We start from the raw sequence: 25,337 nt of genomic DNA on the forward strand, positions 1-25,337 counted from the left end.
CAAAATGATGTTCTAATTACAGTAGCATTTCCATAAGTCGGCCAGAAGAAATCATTTCTGAATAGGAAGACGCATCATGGGTTGTTTGTGTTTTGGGATTCACCCAGCATGCGTTTTACTGTTGTGTTTGTTTGGACGGACGAACGCTGAGTCTTGTTCGTATAATTTCGACGTCTGGTATCCGGATCGGGATATTTTAAATGAACTTAAACTTGTCGATTTGAAAATTTCAAATTTGAGTTCGTATGTAGATTTGGAAATTTTGAGACTTAAACATGCAGATTTACAGGAACTAAAGTGTTTGCAGAACAAAACACATCAACTGGAGCTGGAATTAATTAAATCAAAACTAAAAGAATTCAAAGGAAAATCTACTGAAAATGATTTAAAACAATTTGAGGAGTTACGGTTGCAAGTAAATGATCTGACTCAGCGCTTGGTTCAATTAGAAAACAGAATGTCTAAGAGAGCAAACAGGAAGTCAAGATTGAAGCAAGAGAGGGCGCTCGAAGATAGTGGTCACGTGACAATAAACACACTTAGAACATCTGTCAGCGATTTAAAATCCGAATGGATTATGATAAAAAGGGACATATTCGATATTCACAAAGATATCGCATATCTGAAACGGGATCACAATGATGTTACCAATTTGACCAAGCATTTACAAGGTTCCACGGAAGCGTTAAAGAAAACGGTGGATAATTTCAAAACCTCGCTAGACCATAATTCCCAAACAGTCAGAATTCTAAATTCAAATTTTGATACTCTCAAACAAATCGTATCTACCAAAGATGAAAACCAACTAAGAACTGAACTGAACAGGATGTCAATGAAAGTCAGTGACATTGAGGGAAAAATTGATGCTTTTGAATTGAACGCAAGTTCCCTGGAAAAGACAGTAGAGACAATTGTGTCGACACGGTCGACTGAAAATAGCAGGGGCATTCACATTAAAACTCCGGGAACCAATTATACATTTCCGACAGGTAACAGGGATGAGTTATAGATCTATGATTTTCTTCTAAGTCCTACTAGCATCTGTTTTATGTTTCTGGTTCAGTTTGTTTCTTTGTGTCTGTTCGCATGTATATTTGTTTCTTTGAATGTATGTATTTCTTTTCATTTATGTTTTTATGCCCCCAAGATCGAAGATCGGGGGGCATATTGTTTTTGTCCTGTCTGTCATTCTGTCGTTTTGTAATTCTGTCATTCTGTCTGAAACTTTAACCTTGCTAATAACTTTTGAACAGTAAGAGATAGAGCTTTGATATTTCACATGAGTATTCCTTGTTACAAGATCTTTCCGTTGGTATTGAACTTTTTGACCTTGACATTTGACCTACTTTAATTTTTTTTTTACATTGGTCATAACTTCTAAATGGTAAATATTAGAGCTTTCATATTGTACATGAGCATTTCTTTTGACAAGATCTTTCTACTGGTACCAAGATATATGCCCTTGTGACCTTGGCCATCTTCGGAATTGGTCATTATCGGGGGCATTTGTGTTTCACAAACACATATTGTTTATTTTGTGTGTTTACTTGCTTTTGTGTGCTTGTTTGCATGTGTCTGTTTGATGTTAAATTGTGTATGTATTTGTTTTATTGTGTGTGTTGGTGGGGTTTTAAGTCTTTTTTGTTTTGTTTACATGTTTGTTTAAATGATTTGCCTGTTTCAATTCTGCTTGTTGTTTTGTGTTTGTTCATTTTGTTGGTATGTTTTTGTTAGTTCATGTGTAAGTCCATGTTTTGCGAGTTTCTTGTTTTCTTTGTGTGTTTGTTATTTGCGTTTCATTACCCATATGCGGTCGTTTTGTTATATGTTACTGCATGTGTTTGGCGTGTTTTGTTGTTTGTTACTGCGTGTGTTCGGCGTGTTTTGTTGTTTGTTAGTGCGTGTGTTTGGCGTGTTTTGTTGTTTGTTACTGCGTGTGTGTTTGGCGTGTTTTGTTGTTTGTTACTGCGTGTGTTTGACGTGTTTTGTTGTTTGTTACTACGTGTGTTTGGCGTGTTTTGTTGTTTGTTACTGCGTGTGTTTGGCGCGTTTTGTTGCTTGTTACTGCGTGTGTTTGGCGTGTTTTGTTGTTTATTACTGCGTGTATTTGGCGTGTTTTGTTGTTCGTTACTGCGTGTGTTTGGTGTGTCTTGCTGTTAGTGCGTGTGTTTTGCGTGTTTTGTTGTTTGTTATTGAGTGTCTGGCGTGTTTTGTTTTTTGTTGCTGCGTATGTTTAGCGTGTTTTGTTATTCGTTACTTCGTGTTTTGGCGTGTTTGTTGTTTGTTACTGCGTGTTTTGTTTGTTACTTCGTGTATTTGGCGTGTTTTGTTTGTTACTGCGTGTGTTTGCGTGGTTTGTTGTTTGTTACTGCATGTGTTTGGCGTGTTTTGTTGTTTGTTATTGTGTGTGTTTGGTGTGTTTTGTCGTTTGTAATTGCATATATTTGGCGTGTTTTGTTGTTTGTTATTGTTTGTGTTTGGCGTGCTTTGTTGTTTGTTACTGTGTGTGTTTGGTGTGTTTTGTTGTTTGTTAGTGAGTGTGCTTGGCATGTTTTGTTGTTTGTTAGTGAGTGTGTTTGGCGTGCTTTTTTGTTTGTTACAGCGTGTATTTGGCGTGTTTTGTTGTTTGTTATTGAGTGTGTTTGGCGTGTTTTATTATTTGTTACTGCGTGTGTTTGGCGTGCTTTGTTGTTCGTTACTGTGTGTGTTTGGCGTGTTTTGTTGTTTGTTACTGCATATGTTTAGCGTGTTTTGTTGTTCGTTACTGCGTGTTTTGTTGTTTGTTATTGTTTGTGTTTGACGTGCTTTGTTGTTTGTTACTGCGTATGTTTGGTGTGTTTTGTTGTTTGTTAGTGAGTGTGCTTGGCATGTTTTGTTGTTTGTTGGTGAGTGTGTTTGGCGTGCTTTTTTGTTTGTTACAGCGTGTATTTGGCGTGTTTTGTTGTTTGTTACTGTGTGTGTTTGGCGTGTTTTGTTGTTTGTTACTGCGTGTGTTTTTGGCGTGTTTTGTTGTTTGTTACTGTGTGTGTTTGGCGTGTTTTGTTGTTCGTTACTGTGTGTTTTGTTGTTTGTTAGTTCGTGTATTTGGCGTGTTTTGTTGTTTGTTACTGCGTGTGATTGCGTGGTTTGTTGTTTGTTACTATGTGTGTTTGGCGTGTTTTGTTGTTTATTATTGAGTGTGTTTGGTGTGTTTTATTATTTGTTACTGCGTGTGTTTGGCGTGCTTTGTTGTTCGTTACTGAGTGTGTTTGGCGTGCTTTGTTGTTCGTTACTGTGTGTGTTTGGCGTGTTTTGTTGTTTGTTACTGCGTGTGTTTTTTGTTTGTTTGTTTGTTACTGCGTGTGTTTGGCGTGTTTTGTTGTTTGTTACTGAGTGTGTTTGGCGTGCTTTGTTGTTCGTTACTGTGTGTGTTTGGCGTGTTTTGTTGTTTGTTACTGCGTGTGTTTTTGGCGTGTTTTGTTGTTTGTTACTGTGTGTGTTTGGCGTGTTTTGTTGTTTGTTGCTGCATATGTTTAGCGTGTTTTGTTGTTTGTTACTACGTGTGCTTGGCGTGTTTTGTTGTTTGTTACTGCGTGTGTGTTTTGCGTGTTTTGTTGTTCGTTACTGCGTGTGTTCGGCGTGTTTTGTTGTTTGTTAGTGCGTGTGTTTGGCGTGTTTTGTTGTTTGTTACTGCGTGTGCTTGGCGTGTTTTGTTGTTTGTTACTGCGTGTGTTTTTGGCGTGTTTTGTTGTTTGTTACTGTGTGTGTTTGGCGTGTTTTGTTGTTTGTTACTGCGTGTGTTTTTGGCGTGTTTTGTTGTTTGTTACTGTGTGTGTTTGGCGTGTTTTGTTGTTCGTTACTGTGTGTTTTGTTGTTTGTTACTGCGTGTGTTTTTGTCGTGTTTTGTTGTTTGTTACTGTGTGTGTTTGGCGTGTTTTGTTGTTCGTTACTGTGTGTTTTGTTGTTCGTTACTGCGTGTGTGTCGTGTTTTGTTGTTTGATACTGCATGTGTAATTTTTGTTGATTTGTTAGTGTGCGTATAAATTCTTTTCAATATGTTTTTCTTTATTGGATTGTTTTATTTTGAGTGAATTATGATATTTGTTTAGGGCGATTGTTTGTGTGTTTTTCATTTGGATTGGTATTTTGTGGAATTGTGTTTATTTGTAAGCAATTGTTTATTTGTTTGCAGAATTACGCAAAAAGAAAATGTATATATATATAATACAGATTGAAGGAAGATTTTCATGAAGGAGAGGTCACGTGACTGAGTAAATATTGTGAGAGATTTCGTTTAAATGTTTGGAGAATATATGAATTGCACTTATTTATATACTTGTAAAGAAAAAGAAACGTTTTATTTGGGGAAATCTTAGCTAACGTTTATGGTCTCTCTTACTGTAATGGAATTCATTAAGCTTGATCTTAGTCATATAAGACTTGTGTTATACCCATAATGCAGAATCAGTACGCCGGAAGGTAATCGTTTATATGAAAGTTTTAAAAGGCTTGATGCGTTTGGGTGGGATTGATATGTTAATATACTGAAAAATAATAGAAACATCTTTTGTACGTACAATACATTTTTCATAGCATTAATGTTTCATAAAAATATATTTTTGTTTATTTTTGACAACGAAAAGATTAAAGGATTATATCACCCATTCCTGATCAAATAGAGTCGTTTCGATGTTCATAGGAGGCTGATGAGCGTCATCATCTAAAACAAGGGCAATGTCAAATAAACTCTTATAATCAGTGTATAGTTTTACAAATAGCCGTGGTAAATTTTATAGAATTAGGTACAGTATGTGTACCTTTTCACAAAAACACATTTATTCAAATTTTCTTGAGACACAGAATATTACAAGATTGCGTTTTCAGCAAACAGATAGAAGTCGCGCTTTACATTACGCCAAGACATATGGTATCTTCTAAGAACAGCATGCAAGCATCTTCAGGTAGGGTAGATAAAAGTTTGTTCAAATGATGACCGCGGGGGGTTAGGGTGGGGGGCACAATTGGGGAACAGAGTCTTTTATGAGAATACATAGGGGAAAGCTCTCTCTTTATAGCAACAGTGCCATGATTAATCACAACATGGAAGAATCCACGGGTAGCGCAGATTCACCTTTGTTTAAATCATGGCCCAGGAATGTCGGATGGGGCCTTAATAAAGAATCAAAGTTTTACACCATAAGATATAAGGAAATTAAAAAGAAAATATTCTCAACACCAGCAGAGCGTCCCGTGGGGATCCGAGTTAAAATACATGTAGGTCCTCAGTACCCCTTGTTTGTCGTAAGAGGCGGCTAAATTGGGCAGTCCTCCGGATGAGTTTGGTTCCGTTTTCACTACTTTTCACCATATTCAACGATCGTTAGAATTAGAAGAATATAAAGATTTTTAAAAATAAGCGGATAAATGGCCAAAAAAGATGATAAATGCTTGTGCTTTGCTCATAACCAGCATCATTAATACCTGTGCTCATGCAAAACTAACAACTTTTGAATACAATCAGTGAAATGAAACAAATTATTCGCGGCCGTTCTTTGACGCTTGCAAGATTTGTTTCTTGTTTACTATTGTTATGGAGATAAACGTAATCCGGTCAGTAAATATAGCCCGTCCTTATTTTAACTCCTACAAAAGATGATCCTCGGATCATACTCTCGGCGGGTGTGACCGATCAGCATAGGATGCGTACTCCTCCTGGACATCTGTTACCACCTCTGGCGTGTCTAGGGGTCCGTGTTTGCATTACTCTCAATTCATCAGTATGCATTCTTTGTAGGATTTGTAGCATTCATCGCTGTTCGTTACCTTAATCGTTTATCGTTTTTTCCACCACAGATTAATGCTGAAAGCTCTGTAGAAGATTTAAAAAGGTTGTTTTCAAGTTTTAGTGTAACCTATATATACATGTATGTGTTTTTATGGATCCGCCTCTGCTGAGATAGATACTGTTCTTTTATATTTCAGATTGTGACGATGTTCTGACTTCTGGTCATTCTGCAAACGGTGTATACAGAATACAACCTCTTGGATCTATGGACCCTTTCAATGTTTACTGCGATTTTTCCGATGGAAATCTTCTCGTGATACAAAGACGTGAGGACGGGCTTCAGAAATTCGACAGAAGCTGGTTAGAGTACAAATTTGGATTTGGTAGTCTCTATGGTGACTTTTGGCTTGGAAACGAAGCAATTCATTTAATTACCGAACAAAGGAAATACGGATTGTTGATTACTTTACAGGACTGGGAAGGACAGTCCGGATGGGCCGATTACTCTACTTTTAAGGTGGATGATCACAAACACCAATACACACTTCGTGTTTCCGGATATACCGGAAATGCAGGGGATTCCATGAGTTACCACAATGGAATGAAGTTTAGTACCGAGGACACTGATAACGATTTGAACATGCGCAATTGTGCCGCGGAAAACAAGGCTGGATGGTGGTTCGATTCCTGCTACATAAGTAATCTTAATGGAGTTTATCACAAAGGCTGGTACACACATGCGCAAACTACAAGCAGCGATGGAATCGTGTGGTTTACATGGAAAGATTCGGAACAGTATTCACTAAAAAAGGTAGAAATGAAACTGAGGCGTGTTTGAATCGGATGGATTTAGAACTCTTTCATTGCATGCTTAAACAAATTGAAGTATCTTAATGGAATATTTGTGATGTTGACATCGACATTAATTTACTGTACAGTTATGTATCGATCGGAGGCGGGATATGATGTTAATATACGGGTAGCCAATAATATTCTTGCATGCATATTTCATGCATGCTGGAGAACAAAAACTGCTGTACTGGATACATAATCTATTTATAGGATTGTGATGAATGTGTCATTGGAATAAAAATATTAGTCGTAGACAAATCTGAGTCATAAAACACACAAAATTAGTAATAAGACACGGAACATTTTGATACTTCTTCCGCCATCCGTCAAAGACAATGATACGTCACTATGCTGCACAATGAGCAATTTCTTTGATTTTTAGATATTCGAGAGATTCCTGTGGACTTTTACTGGACAGTATCAATATTTGTGTATTGGATCAGAACCCCAGGGATCAAAGTAACGATGATAATGAGATATCTATTTAATTAACACTGAAACCATTAGACAATTTAACAAATATTAACACTGAACATGCATTCAATACCACTTTAAGAACAGAACATAATCGGTTGACAATGTTGTAATAGAATTAATTATTTAAATGCGTTAAAAGGATAACTGGGCACGACATTGGACGTTATCCAATTTTCTCCAGAAATCAATTATGTTATTTATTTCACAAATGGATGATAATTCCCAAGGAGCCGAGTCCGTGGCTCATAGTAACAAATTAATATTTTCCCAAAGAAAAATGAACATTTCGGAGTAATTCAATTCTGTTTAATATATCCAGCGAGACTGTCCAAAGTGTAAAGGTGGAAAATTGGATAACGCAGATAAAAGTTTCTTCAGCAATCATTTGTACAGCCATTGTCTACGTATAAGGCGGCCTAATGCGAACGACGTCCATTTCACAGCGTGTTGCCAATTTTTCCCGTTCTAGACCTCAAGAGCAATTCTCGCAGCTGGTCTGTAAAATAGTGATGATTTATCATTGAATGCAGATGTTAGTAAAAGTTTATTAACTGTATATAAGATATATTTACCTATTGAGTATGTTGAAATATCCATGTCCTCAATTGTGAAAGGCTTTTTTGTTTCATCTGGAAATACAAACGTATGTACTGCTTGTTAGTAGCGAAACTTTCAATTTAAACACGACCAAGTGACTTTAAAACTGTGACTGCTGACGGACGACCTCAGCAGCCGAAAATAATACGTGGCACAAGTACATGTACCGTCTATCTAAAAGCAGTGTTTGCAAATTTTGAATTTCTTAGACGACACCACTATCAAATACTACATTTGCTATGGATTATACTGGAATACCTTACCACAGCCGGGGAGGCTCTGCTTCCTGTTAACCTCTGCATTAATCTGCTCATCCTTTATGTTACATTCTATTGATATCTACAAAATGTTATTCTCCTTTAAAAGGACTATCAATGCAATTTTTATGAAATGAGTAGTGTATATCTTTAATTTTGTTTTGGTATATAGAGTATGCAAATCAACCCATGCTCTGTCACATCACCCCCTTCATTATTATCCATTAGTTGTATTGAATAAAAAAAATCATTTATCCTCAGGAAAACCGTATTCATAATCGTTAAACGGCACAATGTGCTTTCCAAACAAGTAATTAGAAGGCTTCGTCGAAAATAAGTATTCATATGATACATCACGTGACGATATTGTAAGACGTAGCTCTATAGCAACGCCTCGTGGATGTACTAGCTTTTATCTGTTGAATCTGAAGTAGCCTCTTGTCACTGATCCCAGGCGACTCAGACGTTTAATTCAAGCATTCGGAAACATACTAGGAACTTAATCAGATGTATTCATCACAGCGACAAAGAAAAAGATATTAATTGAAACATAACGACCCTGCCTTGTGAAGGAGATCAGATCAGTGACCAATGTAATTCGTGTTGGTTGCAGAAAATTCATTTCTACCTTGAAATTGAATATACCTGATGAAAGCGAAGAGCATAGCCAAGACTTTTGTTATTACTCGTAAAAATTGATTAAATTAGTTTTCGACTCCACTTTTATTTATCAGGGAAAGTTTGAGATATTTTGTTTCGTATTTTAATTTAATCTGTCGTGGTTTCAGGCAAATCTTTCTCTGATGGCGGATTTAGACAAAATTAATGTTTCTTGTGTTGATCTATATTGGAACTAAGAAAAGAAATCTAACCGTACCTTATTGTCTGGCAATGAGAACATCTAATCAGAGAATATAAAAACCTGAATAAAGCATCGTAATTCGTAAACCAACGAGTTCAGTTTGTATTTCATCGCTCCGACGAATTTAGCATGGATTCTTTGTCAAGTATCATGAAGTGCTTTTTCATATCGATGTGTATAAATCTTTAAATGATTAAAGAATGGCATACAACACAACCCCCACCCCCTTTAAGTCTACCAACACCATAATTACAAGAAATAATTTGTTTTATAAATTACACACAGTATCTATAGCACGTGACAGAATATGCGTATTAAACTGGAATTATCTCCATTAGACGAACTGAATTAGCTTAGCATTATAGAAAATTCACATCTCTTCCTCAAGAAAAATCCGAGTAATGTTCCAATCGTTTGAGTATTTGGTTCTCCGACAAAGATTTTATTGAAATGACCATCAGCATAGATCAAGGTTCACGTGTGTGTGTGTTGGGGGGGGGGGGGGGGGGGGGGTCGATCCAGACTGCGACAAACCTGGATCGTTATAATAGGGAAATATTTTTCTTTTGACAAGTGTTCGGCATTGGAAGTGGGAGTCGCCATTCTTTTGGGTGAGACCTTAAAAACCGAAGTTCCGTGGCAGATTGGTGTTGGTAAAAACGATTACTACAAAAGTGACCCTAAGTACCTAGAATATGTATAGATTAGTAACAACTCACCTAAACTGGTGACATCTCTAAATGAGGGGGGAATTATTGAGGGAGAATTAAAATCTAATCAATCAATTCCAAAAAAGTGTCATGGAAAAGAAATACTCTGTATGTAATACCTTTGATTTGATGTTGACATCCTCCGATCCATTCAAGCTGGATTTGTCTACTCCTAAAAACTGGTTCCCATCATTTATAACGCAGGTTTGAGTGATGACTGGCGACTTCTCTCCGACCATTTTCTTCTCCTCACTAGTCATGTCTTTAATTGGAGTGGAATTTCCAGCAAACTTGATGTCTTTGTCTAATGAGGACTGACTGGACTCCACTGACAGGGGGCTGGAATCGTTAGAAGGAAGAAGCATCGGAGAGTAGTTTATACACGGCATGTTAAGGGGGAGGGACACGGAATTACAGTGAGGGTAGGGTTGTCCTGTGAGGTACATGGACTTCCACCAAGGGTTATAATGCATGCTCAGCGAACGGAGAATGTCACCGTATGGACCGATAACATTGCTGGAGTAACCCGACTGGAAAGACGCATGCGCCACTGATCTGTCGGGAGTTTCTGTCTCCATCATAGCGGATCCCATGTAGCGGTTATACTGGTTCATTCCAGTCGGAACTGCCTGCAGATGATCAAACGGATTTTGATTTAGCGGTCCTACTGGTATTGACGGAGCGCTGGAAGAAGTGGTGGAACTGAAACTGTGTTGTGCGGTACGCTTGCGACATCCGCCATTAAACATGGACTTCACGTCCTCCCAAGCATGCTGAAGAGAATCTGATGGGGATGGTTCGTCTAGGTTCAGGTGACGTCTCCACGAGTTGAAGTTTGCGGCGTCTGGGTGACGATAGCTTGCCGAGGATGTCTTGTGATAATGGAATATAAACTTGTTAGGCGAAAAGAATGAATTACAAAAGGAACATTTTATGCACTTCGCCCGAGAGCTGTTGTATCTAGAAGGCAGGAACAGACCTTGACATCCCCAACCGCATGTATGATTGACCTTGAAAGAGAAGTTTTCCGGGAGTTTTGGAGGAGGAATTTCCTCCAGAAATGATTTAACCAGCCTCTCAGCCTCTCGCTTTGTGATCAGACCACACCGCCTAGATGACACTGGCATCGCACCTGTTCGTCGTAATATCTCTAACTGTACAGGGGTGCATTGTAGACACGTGATCCCCAGCGCTACTCTGCGGTTGTGGATTTCATTATAACTGAAATTCCTTAACAAAGTATTCGAGATCTGGGCCAAACAGAGCCGTTCTTTATTCTCTACATACAAACACACTATAGGGACGCCAAACAGCACAACAGTGCCGACGTCGTTGTCCGCGAAGGACGTGGAGGGGGAGTTCTGCTTTGGGGTACACGAAGGGGTAGATTCACTAGCGTTGTACTGGAAATCCGTATCTGATGCAGATTTTCTTTGCAAGGTGGTCTGGTCTTCCGAAGAGAAGGTATCTACAACACAATTAATTTTATAAAACATTAATTACAGTAATTAGTGAATCTGTGTACAAGGAAACATTAACTACAGTAATTAGTGGATCTGTGTACAAGGAAACATTAACTACAGTAATTAGTGGATCTGACAAGAAAACAGTAACTACAGTAATTAGTGGATCTGTATACAAGGAAACATTAATTACAGTAATTAGTGGATCTGTATACAAAGAAACATTAATTACAGTAATTAGTGGATCTGACAAGAAAACAGTAACTACAGTAATTAGTGGATCTGTATACAAGAAAACAGTAATTAGTGGATCTGTATACCAGAAAACAGTAACTACAGTAATTAATGGATCTGTATACAAGGATATTTCCATTCCGTGTTAGATAAAAACGATAATCCTGCATTAACATCACCCGGGTAGATTAAAAACGATTACATCACCGGGAACATTAAAATCGACTACATTGCCCAGGTACATTAAAATCAATTACATCGCTCAGGTACATTAAAATCGATTACATCGCCCAGGTACATTAAAATCGATTACATCGCCCAGGTACATTAAAATCAATTACATCGCCCAGGTACATTAAAATCGATTACATCGCCCAGGTACATTAAAATCGATTACATCGCCCAGGTACATTAAAATCGATTACATCGCCCAGAAACATTAAAATCGATTATACTGTGTTAATATCGCCTGGGCACATTGAAAAACAATAAAATTTTATTTTGAATTCGCCCCAAACCATATATTACTACTTTATAGTAATGTGGTTCGCCCTTCAGGGATGGGTACGCATTTCTATAATGGAACAGAGAGAAACTTTCTCGGGATATAGTGATACTAGCTAAGATGTGGTATATTTTCAACAATACACAGAAGCAACTCTGTCCCCAAACTATCGGATCTATTTTACATATCTTAAGATAGGGGTGGGTGGTGTTCCTTTAATGGGGATGTCTTATTAAACAATAAATTTCATTCAACAATTGGCAAAGAAACAGTGACACCAATTTCAGAGTAACTATAACTTATCAATACAATGTTTTGAATACCGCACTCATGTAATCTCGGCTGAATATTTGGACTGACGCCTTCTCCGAATATCAGACCACTCCTTCATAATTCTTGTCTGGAAATTCACTTTCAGCTTCGGCCGGTTTTAGCAATTACAATTGTAATGCGCACTTAGGTGGCACTGCTGTTTGCTCTAAATAAATGGTTTGACTGTTACATAAACTTTCTAACAGTCACTCAATTTTCCATTCAAATGATACATATAACTTCCATGGCACAATATTAAATCTCCTGAAATTGAAGAGTTGCTATATTCTGTTTTATTAAATCACTGATACATAGTATCTACACATGTACCTACATGTATATCGCTAATTAAAAAAGAACACGCTATAGAAACTCTTCAATTTCGGGAGATAAAATATGCACCATAGAAGTCATCATTTGAACGGAAAATATGGTGATAGTTTATTTTATGGAATGTACATACTTAGACGGTAAGTAATGTAGCATTTATAGTGATACAGAGTTGATTTAATAGTCAACTAACTTATCTGAAGCGGACATCGGTGTCACCCAAGTGCACATTAATTGCTAGAACCGGCGGAAGCTGAACGTAAATTTCCAGACATGAATTATGAAGAGCTGCTTTATTGAAGGTGTCAGTCCAAATATTTAGCTGAGCCGAATCTCAGTCGAGATAACACATTCATGATGTGGAATACATCTTGTAGATATACGCAACATTCATGAACGTGTGATGTTGTATTTTGTAACAAAACTCTCTTCACTTTTTTAGGACTAACTCCGTTTTTCATCTCACTTTTTATGGTTTTTGGTGAGTGTGATATGACAGTTTGCTAATCTTCCATTTGATGTAGAAGAAGTGTCTTTTGGCGATAAATCTTTTGATTCCCGTTCTCTGAGCGGAAGGATTATTTACCAATAATTTGGTAATTCGGTCCTTTAAAAAGAATGTCATATCTGCTGAAAATGATGTCGTGTCTGCTGAGATCCAAATAAGGATGAGACTGTTTAGTGGACAGGAAAATAAGATCTTAATTCAATATAGTGAATGTTCAGAATAAACTGAGGAAAACAGGGCCCGTAACAAGCGGGAGTTAGTAACCGATTTTCTCTCAAACTCAAATTTCTTGCTTCGTTTTTTTGTTTTTCAATTTTCAAGAACACGCGGCTAGTTGAGCACATGTTATGGGACATGCTTTTCCCTTTAAACACATGCAGTTGTTTTTTGTGGGTTTTTTTTTTTTTTTTTTTTTGGTGGTTTTTTTAACGTTCTTCCTTCAGTTGATGACGTCTCCATTTGAGTGAAAAATTCGTGAGAGGGACGTTAAACAATATACAACCAACCAACCTTCAGCTGATATGAACTCTACTGATATGAACTCTACTGATATGAACTCTACTGAAATATACATAAAAATGCAGTAGATAGATCTGTTGATATCAAATAAACAAGGGAAAAGTTCAAAGATTGAAAAATGAAAAATAAACCTTCAAAAAAGGTATATTCACATAATGTCAGTGAAACCGAAGAACGAACAAAGTTGTGAGTCGGATTAATGAAACAAGATTAATAATGGCGGGAAGAAAATCAATCCAAGGGAGATAACTTATCCAACTTTAAACATTACGTTCTATCTTGTGTAGATTGTTTTGAATTACCAGATGTGTTTATTCTGGGGCCTCCGTGGCCGAGTGGTTAGAGCATCACGCTCAAAATCACACGGCCTCTCACCTCTGGTCGGCGCGGGTTAGAATCCCGCTGGCGCCGGTAAGTGAGAAAGTTTCCCAGTTTACTTTCGGAAGGTCGGTGGTCTCTTCCCAGTTCAAGTACATTTTAACTGGATTCTTTCTTCCACCAATAAAAACTGGGCGCCACCAGATAACTGATAATTGTTGAGTGTGGCGGAAAACAGCTAAACAATCAATCTAATAGATGATTATTGAACAATTAAGATGTATTTCCATTGGCTGATTAGTATGTTCTAAAATGTTCATATCAAGGATTGGTTTGTCCCTTCTGGAGGTGTATATGTACATGTATACATATAGAAATACATTGTACCCCCCCCCCCCCCCCCCGACACACACACATTTTCACCGAGACCACTTAAGCGTTCCGTCCAAAGATGAAGTGGACGACCAAGTGACAGTTCGATGACAATAAATCCGAAAACGAAGATTGCTTATAAACAACGGGCTCAATCTTCCCCCGCAAAAATACTATAAAAATGGTTATTTACGCGTGGGGAAAATGTACGCTAATTATGTGGTAAGTAATAAGCGCGTGGATTGTCACCCCCCCCCCCCTTTCCGCGTATGGTTATGAATATATAATATATTCTGTCTTATAACTCAGCTACCGCGTATTTCACCCCACGCTTAATGTTAAGTCTGGAAAAACGCGTACTTAACCTCTAGCGTAAATAAGCACTTTGACAGTCTACTGATGACAGTAACCGCTTCCATCTTGTTATAGTTTCTAACACATACGTATAGTACATGTACAGTAAAAAGAGAGAAGACAAACAAAAAAATCAAAATACCCTAAAAGAATTCTATATATTATTCCAAAGTAGATTGATTTTGTAGAACAAAGATTTATTTATAATGTTTTTCTTCATTTTGATTGTATTTTCACAGAGTAAACATGTGGAAATCAGATAAATGTTACCAAGTTGTTACTTCCACAAGTAGTGTATAGAGTATACTAAAAATGAAAATATTCAAAGTCAGTTCATTAAAATTACAGGTTTCTCTTGTCTTATATCCATAAACATCTCATAAACATTCTATAAACATCACATAAACATTACCAGCGTTCAATTATTGAATACTGATTGATTGATTGATTGTATTTTGTTGAAAATCCCTCTCGAGAATTTTTCACTCATATGGAGACGTCACCAAGACCGGTGAAGGGCGTCAGATTTAGGCCTATGCTCGGCGTTTACAGCCATTGAACAGTGATGATACTTTAGCGTGCCACACCTACTATGACACGGGGCATCCGTTTTTAATGTCATCTCCGAGGACCCGGACATTCACACCTGATGCCGAGCGTTTGGCGATGGAACTGTCACTACCTGTTTTAACGACTTAGGTCTGTTGCGACAGGGATTCGAACCCCGACCTTCCGCATTCAGGGCGAACGCTCTAACCTCTAGACCACCGCGCGGGTTTGTTGAATACTGTATACAGTGGTCAATCTCAGAACTCCAATAAAGGTAAAGATAACGAACAGTGGTCAATCTCAGAACTCCAATAAAGGTAAAGATAACGAACAGTGGTCAATTTCAGAACTCCAATAAAGGTGAAGATAACGAACAGTGGTCAATCTCAGAACTCCAATAAAGGTGAAGATAACGAACAGTGGTCAATCTCAGAACTCCAATAAAGGTGAAGATAACGAACAGTGGTCAATCTCAGAACTCCAATAAGGAATTCAACATTAAGAGTTAGGCGAACACGGACCCCTGGATATACCAGATGTGGGATCAGGAATTACGGAATACTGCTATATAAATATGGAGAATTGAAGATGGAGAAGCTGAAGTCATCCCGTTTGTCATAAAGTTGAGTTGTTAATTTGTTATCATCTGTGTTCAATAGAATATCTAAACACGAAGCAGATGTGGAATACTCTGTGGTGTCTTTTATTTCAAGTTCACTGGGATATATTGAATCAGTATATCAATGAAAATGATTATTGTTGATAGATAAAACGTCGATATATCTAAAATGTCGCGTTGAGAGCCACATCAAACGATTTTGTTTCTTTTCAAGTAGAAGTTTTTGAATAAATTCTGCCTCATAAGAATTTAAAAAGAGGTCAACTAAAAAAGGAGACCAATTCGTGCCCATGGGCTTTATAACAGATTGTTGGAAGACCTGATCACCAAAGACTATGCCAATGAGGAACTCCAGTTGCATCTTTTAAATATCAACGTCAAAGTACTTGTGCGTTGAATCAGAGTGGTGTTTAACAAAGTAATTTTTTAAAATGACTGATCACAAGATATGAATATTTCCTTTTTCCAATTTATTGTATATGAATCAAAACGTCCATGAAGAACGGTCGTGTAAAGTGTTGAAAAGTCATACGTTTTTGATGTTTTTAATTTGAGGAAAGCTTTGTGATTTCAAATTTACTAAAAAAAAAAATATTTTTTACATTTGATGCTATAATTCTCATTTGATTTCACTTTTGGCAGATGCTATGGTAGGATACGTTTGAAGTTTCTCCTTGACAGCTTTTACAATTTTCATGAGGAGCAAAGATAGGGGCTTGGTAGAAAATGTACTGGATCCAGTATTGTATCTATGTTTGGAAGGGTTTTTGTGAAGTTTAGGACTCCAGTATAGGCACGGTGTAACTCACATTCGTTAGACCCATTGACTGGGATATTGAATATGTTTAAAACTGAGGCATGGTTATGACGGATTTTATCTTTTGAAAATGCAGTTTGAGTACATGTATAAGTGAAATTATCAAATGTTGAATTAATGCCAAGTTCGTTTAAAATACAGTTGTAATAATGAACGTTACAAACAGAGACATTGCTGTTAAAAGCTTTGTCAGCAAAATATATCCTCAAGTAACTTTACTAAACACAACTCTCTATTTTGTATTGCTTATAGGAGTTATGAGATTGATCATTGTTCGTTATCTTCGCCTTTCATGGTACACACTTTTGTTTTGATGTGTCCAATACGTGATTTTAATATTCCTCTTATACTTTTTATCCATTCTGACAAGGAATCAAGTTCTTTTTCATATTTAGCCCATCGTCTGGCATAATCTTAAACATGCATGTATATCAAAACTTCGCCTCGCCGCCTATGACATTGATCAACCCAATACATGTCCGTAGACAGTCAGTAATGACTTGATCAGTAATGTTATCAGGTTTGTTACTAACTTTCAACAGAAAGTACTGTGTCGGGTTGTTAAAGTCCATAAAGGTTTAGAACTCGACACATTTCTGTAGACAGTCTGTAACAAAGATAATAAATGTTTTGTCGAGGACCACTGTGTTTTATAAATAAATAACTAATTATATTAATAAGAACTACAATTATAAATGTAAGGAGACGTTCCGAACCCCATGCTGTTGTCTAAATTTTGCTACCCGCTTTCTAAAGAAATTTAGACGACAATCTCATGACATGTTATATAATATGTATTGTATTCTGTATAGGAATTTGGAAATTGATCACGGTTCGTTATCTTCACATTTTCATTCAAAATATTTTCCTATAATAGTTATTATGATTGACTAAAACCAGACCAAACTTGGTAGATTATATGTTTCTTGTGAAATACTTGTATTCGTGGTGAAGTGAGGGAATTTTGTACAGACTTTGACTATATAACAATGCATTCAACCTTCCTTTGATTCAGTGCCGTTGATGCAATAAGCGCACTCTGTCACTATTAAAATCATACTTCCGAGAAATATGCTATAGAAAATAAAATGTCTTAAAAATCACCCAAAATTGAGTCATGCATTTATAGTTTGACAAGACACTGCCGAGGCGATAAATTTGTTTATGATGTGTTCTTAATCTAATTATTTAATTCATTAATTTCGGTTCTTATCGGGCTTGTTATTAAGTAGTGTGACCCTGGTGGATACAGGCCATAAAGTTCAAGTAACGATATTTCATGGAAAAAATAAAGGTCACTTATTACTAGAAATTGATATCACTGTTTATCATTTTGACATTTTTGTCTGCAACTCCCAAATAACAAATTACACTTTTGATGTGCATGTGATTGTGGCGCGTGCATTTCCGCGTTAAATTGATGATATCAATGGAGTCACACAGACATGAGGCTTAGATCGATGATAGCAAAATGTGGTGGGAAATAAAAGCCGATTGCCGCCAAACACCAAGGGAGGGTTGGCGCTAAAATTACTGGAATATATTTTAGTCTGAGTGCTTAAATTAAGTAGTGAGTGAAACCATCGGAGTATCGTTGATACTAATGATCCTGGAAGCGAACCCCATTCCTGATTAAATTCTTTCTGTTAATTGTATGTTTTGAATTTCATTCGATCAAGTTAATAAAGAAATGAATATCTCCTAAAAGAAAATGATCAGTTGTTCAGGATGAAACATTTGTCATTATATACAAATGAATTTGTTGTCATCTTAGAAAGTTTTCCCTAAGCGTCATTGCTTTTGTTGGTGTATTTTTCATTACACAAATTGGTTTTATTGTAATTTAGGAATCCACATCATTGTAATTCCTGATCACTTCCCGTCCTCTTCAGTTACTTTTCTTACGATTTTTTCTTCTCTCGTGTTCTTCAGTATTATGTTTTAAATTTGATTTCATTTGCTGAGTTCATTAAGATTACTTTTATTACTGACTGTGTTCTGTGACATTTTCTTTACTTGTCGCGTTCTTCAGTAACATTTTCTATACTTGTCGCGTTTTTCAGTAATCTTCTTTACTAAATATGTTCTTCTGTCTCTTTATACTTATTTTCCCAGTAATTCAGTAATTTATTTTCCCAGTTCTTCAATAATTCAGATTCACTTGTTCAGTTCTCCAGTTACTTGATCTTACTTACCAGGTACTTGATTTATTTTTATTTCACTTGTTAAGTTCTTAAGTTATTTGCATTCACTTTATTGTTAAGTTCGTCGGTTATTTGTATTTTACTTATTAAGTTCTTGAGTTATTTGTATTTTAATTGTTAAGTTATTGAGCTATTTGTATTTACTTGTTACGTTGTTGAGTTATTTGCAGTTTACTTGTTTAAAAGTTATTGAGCTATTTGTATTTTACTTGTTAATTAAGTTCTGGGTTTTTTTTTAAATTTTACTTGTTAAGTTCTTTAGTTATTTGTATTTTACTCGTTAAGGTTTTGAGTTATTTTTATTTTAATTATTAAGTTTTTGAGATATTTGTATTCACTTGTTGAGTTCTTGAGATATTTGTATTTTAATTGTTAAGTTCTTGAGATATTTGTATTTTACTTTTTAAGTATTGAGTTATTTGTATCTTACTTGTTAAGTTTTCGAGTTATTTGTATTTTAATTGTTGAGTTATTGAGATATTTTCAGTTTACTTGTTGAGTTCTTGAGTATTTGTATTTACTTGTGAAGTTCTTGAGTAATTTTATTTTACTTGTTAAGTTCTTCAGTAATTTTTATTTCACTTGTTAAGTTATTGAGATATTTGTATTTTACTTGTTGAGTTATTGAGATATTTTCAGTTTACTTGTTGATTTATTGAGATATTTTTATTTTACTTGTTGAGTTCTTGAGTTATTTGTATTTACTTATTAAGTTCTTGAGATATTTGTATTTTACTTGTTAAGTTTTTGAGATATTTTCATTTTACTTGTTGAGTTTTTGAATTATTTGTATTTTACTTGTTAAGTTCTTGAGATATTTCTATTTTACTTGTTGTGTTCTTGAGTTATTTTTATTTTACTTGTTACGTTCATGAGATATTTTATTTTACTTGTTGAGTTTTTGAGTTATTTGTATTTTAGTTGTTGAGTTATTGAGATATTTTTATTTTACTTGTTGAGTTCTTGAGTTATTTTTATTTACTTGTTAAGTTCTTTAGATATTTGTATTTACTTGTTAAGTTCTTGGGTTATTTTTATTTTACTTGTTTAAAAGTTCTTGCGATATTTGTATTTTACTCGTTAAATTTTTGAGTTATTTGTATTCACTTGTTGAGTTCTTGAGTTATTTTTATTTTACTTGTTAAGTATTGAGTTATTTGTATCTTACTTTTGATAACGTTTTTGTTACCGTTCTAAGTTGTATGAAGTAATTTCTATAAGTATTTATTTCAGTAATGTCTTGATATTAACTGCTAATGGTACATATAGATCGTACATATTGTAAGACTTGAGTCAGAAATTGCATGTATATATAGACCTTTACTTCGTCCTGTCCCAAACTTTGCTTTTCATTTCTATATTATACGAATGTCAGTTAAAATAATTTGCAATTTATTTGATATAGTTTTGTAAAACAAATTAGTACTATGGATCGTATCTAAAATTTCTTTTGCAAAACGGAGTTCTGGGTTCTGACATTAAGAAAAGGATAAATCAAAACTAACCCGCAACGCATTAGATTTGTTAAGTTCACAATAAGATAGATTTGATGTCCTGTAAGTAGCTGAACACATTTTGGGAGGGAGTGTTGGATGAGATGGGAGATTGTGGATCCTCACTGTTTGCTCTCTGAACGCCTGTGTGAAGTCATTCATAGAATCGCTCATCAGCATCCACTATTCGAGAAATCCCACCCGAGTGACAGAAGAGTTCAATTATGAAAGAAGTTTGCATTGCTGAGTATCTGGTTGAAATATTCATCATGTGCATTAAATTATGCTAGATTATCTTTTTCCATCCATCACGTGCTACAAACAAACGAAATTGATGCACGGCTTGATTTATATATTTTGGATTATTCTGGTTGTGATTAATACAACTATTAAATTATTAGGAAATTGCATATTTTCTATGAAGTTCAAAAATTGTGACATATTGTCCCTTTCTATATGTAATTCTGTATACGAAGTTTTCCCCACAGAATTAGACATAATTGAGAAATCGTGGTCAAAACTTTAAATTCCATGCGGTGATTTTTTTTTTCATTTTATTTAAAATACATGTAGAAACACAAATTTAGTATCAATTTTCCACATTTTTGAAAAAAAAAGTTTGTTTGTAGCAATTAAGTAGCCTTAATAATGTAAACAATTATACATAATTTGGGCCCAATTTAACCCCTCTAAAGGACTTGGAATTTTTGGAAACAGCTTATTTTAATGAAGGGTGTATTTACATGCACAACGTTCTTGTGTAAAATTGTGAGGTATCATTTTCTATTTCTCAAATATGAAGCTACTTTGTTCGTGAGATCCATATTGTCACTACATATGTTCGTCATTGGTTGAAAACGACGGTATACGATAAAAATGTTCAATGACAAGACAGTAGACAGTAAAATGTTCCATATCTGACGATGTATTACAGGGGATTGAGCAACATTGGTGGTAACATATTCAGGTTTTGTCAAAATCAAATGCATGTATTTTTTTAAAATGTATATATTCACGGTATTTTGAGGCCAAATTAGACCCAAGACATGTAAAGTCCTTTAAACAATGAGATGGACAGAAAGCCTTTTCTTCCATTACAAATCAGGGATGAGGCCTGCCAAATATTCATCCCATTTCTTTATCTAGCATACAGCTAATCGTGATGACTGACTCTTCTCGCATTCTATGTGAATTACATACATTAATTTCAAAATGTTTAAATGGAAGACTTTTATAAAGTACCTTATTCGTCATAGAACGTAGAAATGAATAACAGACAGAAGGAGCTTATAGAACGTGAGTTACAAGTTATTCTTTAAATAAAGTTCAGGGAAATTACATTGTTTGTTTTACGCCCCTTTTCACTCATATTGAGACGTCACCAGCTGTAGGTGAAGTACCACAAACTTAGACCTAAGCTCAGCGCTCAGTGAGCCGTAGCAATAAGGGTTCTATCAAGTCATTGACATACACATACATTTAAGCAATTCACAAGGTTTCAAATATATGACATTATGATGGATGGTGTCGGAGCTATCTCCTGGAATTTTAATTGGTAGAACCTTTTCTGACATATTTGTCGATGTGAGAACGACCTATGTGAGAGTCCTTTCTCACATCATCACCAGTGTGAGACCGACTTTATCCGAGTGAGACCGACTTTACCCGAGTGAGACAGCCATGTGTGATTTTTCTGTCTTACACTGCTACGACGTCTTTGATTGTGACGTCATATATTCTCTGATTTACATTACACGTTGAAATAAGATATTTTGTATTGTTTTCTTCAAATTTCAATTTGATATTGCTTTCTGGTGGGTATCTTCTTCCATACTACATGTAAAACTTATACGGTACCAATTTTGATGCACCAGATGCACATTTCGACAAATAATGTCTCTTCAGTGATGCTCAACCGAAATGTTTGAAATCCGAAATAACTATGAAGTTTTAGATCTTTTAGACTACATGTATGTAATAATTTTTACATATAATTTCAAATGATAATTTTGTATTTTCTCAGAGCTTTTGAATTTATGCACTAAACTGTGAATAAAGGGTGAGAAATATAGTCCTTCATTATTTACTCATGTGGGATAGGGAAATTCCACCTCTGGGACAAGATTCGCTGTCAAGAAATCGGCAAAGCCTCGTCCTAGACTGCGAACCTTGTCCCCTCGGTGGAATTTCCCTATCCCACACTCGTACTAATGAAGGGTTCTATTAGTCTTACACTGCTACGTCAATGATCATGGGGTGATTTTTTAGGTTGTACTGTGACATGATTATTTTCTCCGGTACTTTTCCTTTTGAAGTAGCTCATCGGGGCGTGGATGGGGGAGGGGGGGGGGGGGGAAGCAGTTTTAGGTTCATCAGTTTACAAAATTGGTGTACATTTACGGGTATTCTCGTTCTTTCTGGAGTGTGTTACTTTTGGGTATTTTCCGAGTTTTGGAATAAAGCCATGGAATAAATACAAGATGGATAATCATTTACTCGTGTGGGATATAGAATTCCACCTGGAAGGTAATATGGAAAGAGTATGGAAATAAATTAAAGTCTAATAAGCATTGTTTTTCACTTCACAGTTTATTAAATTTTTAAATAAGAATCAAGATAAATGTGAGACCGTGAAACTCCGTGCAGCTCCCCAAAGGAGCTCTACAAATCTACTCACCCGCCCTGTCCAAAATCTAACCACCCCTCGTCAGATATCAAAGAAATCTAGTTATTGCTAAAACTATAAATTCTAAATTCATCATCTCATTCCCCGTTCTGATTGTTTTTGTCCGAATAATAAAATACCTCCTTACTGGATAATATAGGATGAACACGAGCATTTTATATTTAAGAAAAAAAAATATAAAGTTGAAACATAAATTGTATCATTGCATATGTCCACGTTTTTCACATAAAATCCATATTGATATAGCAATTGACTCTGGGGGATAGTTTAAAAAATGGTTCAAAACTATAGAATAAAAAAGTAATGCAGATTGAATTTACCCAGAAATACGTTATATGCAATAGATACAATATATATATATACCGAGCAGGAAACCTTGCAAGACCCGTATGTGGTACCTGTACCCAAAGCTCGGAAGTCAAGACATTTTCAACTGAGTGCAAATTCACAAATATTGTTTGATTTATTGTATGTCCCTTAGTTCCCATTAACCACCCCCACATTTCTTTTTTGTTAGCTTATGATGCATATCAAGTAATCATACTTCTTATATTATCATTATACTTTAAATGATATATTATCCTTTTATTTCATATCCATATTGTAATTTCTTATGTACATCATTATGTGGACTTTATCTTGTACGTTAAAGTAGAAGGCTTATATATGCGCTGCCTAATCCTTATTATGCTATTCATAATGAAATACTGTTTAAATTTATTGTAAAATACTAAGCATGGCAGGGACAATTTAGAGGAACTCTTTAATGATAGAAATAGGAAAATTGAATTTGGAATTATGTTGTCTTTGTCATCAATCAAATATATAAATATCTTTGTGAATGAAAACAAAAATGTACGAAAATACCACATACTCGTACAATGTATTACGATTTTGAAGACTTCTGAATACTATTGAAAAATGAATATTGAAGAACCGGTGTCAACTGCACAGTGATGTTTACTATTCTATATATTGTATAACAATTCAGATCTTTTTTTGGCCACTTTTAGACTTAACTTTCCAAATTCAATCAAATCCTTTGCGAATGGTTGTAGATAAAAATGTACATTTTTTTCGTATTTGTTACAATATTTCCGTTACGGGAATATTTGAGTTTTCAAGCAGCGTGTATGTATCGATGTTCTCTAATTAAATCGCTCTGTTACCATGATTACTTTTAAAAAGAAAGATGATCAACTACCGTACGCACTCTGTCGCATATATTCAAATTTCCCATTTCCTTTCTTCAATTATAAATCAAGTGTCGTAATTTCTAAGGACATTACTTGTGCATCACATCACATTACATGTTATCTTTAGAAAATATTTACAAGATTTATTTATTTTTTAATCATTTTACAAAATCTATGAAATATGCGTGTTACTTTATATATATTTTATGTACATATATCGTACTGCTCTCATACATTGAACACTATTCTCTAACTCCTCCTGCGATTGTAGGGCACAATATTTTCACCTCGTTAATTCTAGGAATAAAAGTATTATTTGTTTAACTTTCGTCTAATTATTCGCTTTCAATGAGGGATGTAAAAATTAGTTTTTAACAAGAGATTTTTTTTCTTATCTTACCTTTCGCGTCAGCCCACTGAGTCAACATCATGTGGTGGTTGTTCGCCATCAATCTAAGTCTGTTGTAGACTTTATCGTCTGCTTATTTGGATCTTTTGGTGATTATTGCCGTAAAATTTCATTTGTTTTATAATACCATCCATGATATTAGTCCTCAATTCATTAGCGGGCTACTGCGCGTGCCTACATTATGCCGGGAGACTGTCGACAGATTGAAACCACGCCCCTTTCTCTTGTGCAATTAATCTGGGATTTCTCAAACGACCGGAATGAGTTGGATAAATTTGTAAGCAATACAAATAAGATTGATATAAAGCATTTATTATACTGATGCATATAAATACACACATGTACCACAGAAATAATTGGGAGGGGAGTCGATTTTGTTGTTGTTTTTCAATTTTGGATATTTTGTTTTGTTTCGTTTAATTTTATTTTGTTTTGTTTTGGGGGGTAGTGGTTTTAAATATAACTAGGAATACATAATTATGTGTCCTGAAATAGAAATATTTTCATTTTTCGAAATATACTTAATAGTATATTTGATTGTTATTTGGTCTGCGAAATTCAAGACTCGCATTTTATATATATATTTTTAAAAATTTGGTTTAAACTTTGCATTATTTTAAAATTTAAAAAAAGAATCAGGCTTACATTGTAGATCATAATTTAGATTAGTGATAAGTGGGGTTTATGTTGCAGAATGATAAACCGTTGTTAAATACAAAGGTTGCCAAGATTATACGATTTGAAACTGCATAGACGAAATGTTCGAACTTTCATTCAACTAGATGGAAATTTATTCACGTTGACAAGGCTGCTCGCTTATAACAAAGTAATAAAAAAAATCTAAATACCACTACATCAGATACACATGTATGTATTCATGATTGGTACAATCTTTTTGTCATATCAATAAGCATTTCCCAAATTTTTTAA

General features: G+C 35.3%; 2 protein-coding genes across 2 annotated transcripts in view; one reads left to right on the forward strand and one right to left on the reverse strand.

Annotated features, from left to right (window-relative positions):
- The window catches only part of LOC125652029 (fibrinogen-like protein 1), a 6,908-nt gene extending 34 nt beyond the window's left edge, over positions 1 to 6,874 (forward strand). Inside the window, exons 1-2 of the mRNA XM_056166975.1 lie at positions 1 to 989; positions 5,962 to 6,874. The exon at positions 1 to 989 is cut by the window's left edge and continues 34 nt beyond it. Coding sequence (XP_056022950.1) covers positions 77 to 989; positions 5,962 to 6,602 — 1,554 coding nt within the window. The 5' untranslated portion in view covers positions 1 to 76 and the 3' untranslated portion in view covers positions 6,603 to 6,874. The remainder of the gene's footprint in view (positions 990 to 5,961) is intronic.
- A 213-nt stretch (positions 6,875 to 7,087) lies between these two features.
- On the reverse strand, positions 7,088 to 24,465 carry LOC125652028 (uncharacterized). Its single transcript, XM_048880913.2, has 5 exons — positions 24,399 to 24,465; positions 9,639 to 10,987; positions 7,954 to 8,029; positions 7,666 to 7,722; positions 7,088 to 7,589 (listed from the first exon to the last, which is right to left on the reverse strand). Exons 1-5 carry the CDS (start codon positions 24,445 to 24,447, stop codon positions 7,531 to 7,533), a joined length of 1,590 nt encoding a protein of 529 aa, XP_048736870.2. The 5' UTR covers positions 24,448 to 24,465; the 3' UTR covers positions 7,088 to 7,530.
- Between the last annotated feature and the right edge of the window lie 872 nt (positions 24,466 to 25,337).

Source organism: Ostrea edulis, chromosome 5 (assembly GCF_947568905.1).
Source record: "Ostrea edulis chromosome 5, xbOstEdul1.1, whole genome shotgun sequence".
Taxonomy (NCBI): Eukaryota; Metazoa; Mollusca; class Bivalvia; order Ostreida; family Ostreidae; genus Ostrea; species Ostrea edulis.

What these genes read in the sequence shown, in the direction of transcription:
- LOC125652028 (XM_048880913.2), bottom strand. Translation starts at nt 24,447, where the DNA reads ATGGCGAACAACCACCACATGATGTTGACTCAGTGGGCTGACGCGAAA. An exon ending in GCAGAGCCTCCCCGGCTGTG is followed by an intron (nt 7,723 to 7,953) that starts GTAAGGTATTCC and finishes TTGTATTTCCAG; the next exon opens with ATGAAACAAAAAAGCCTTTC. An exon ending in TATTTCAACATACTCAATAG is followed by an intron (nt 7,590 to 7,665) that starts GTAAATATATCT and finishes ACTATTTTACAG; the next exon opens with ACCAGCTGCGAGAATTGCTC.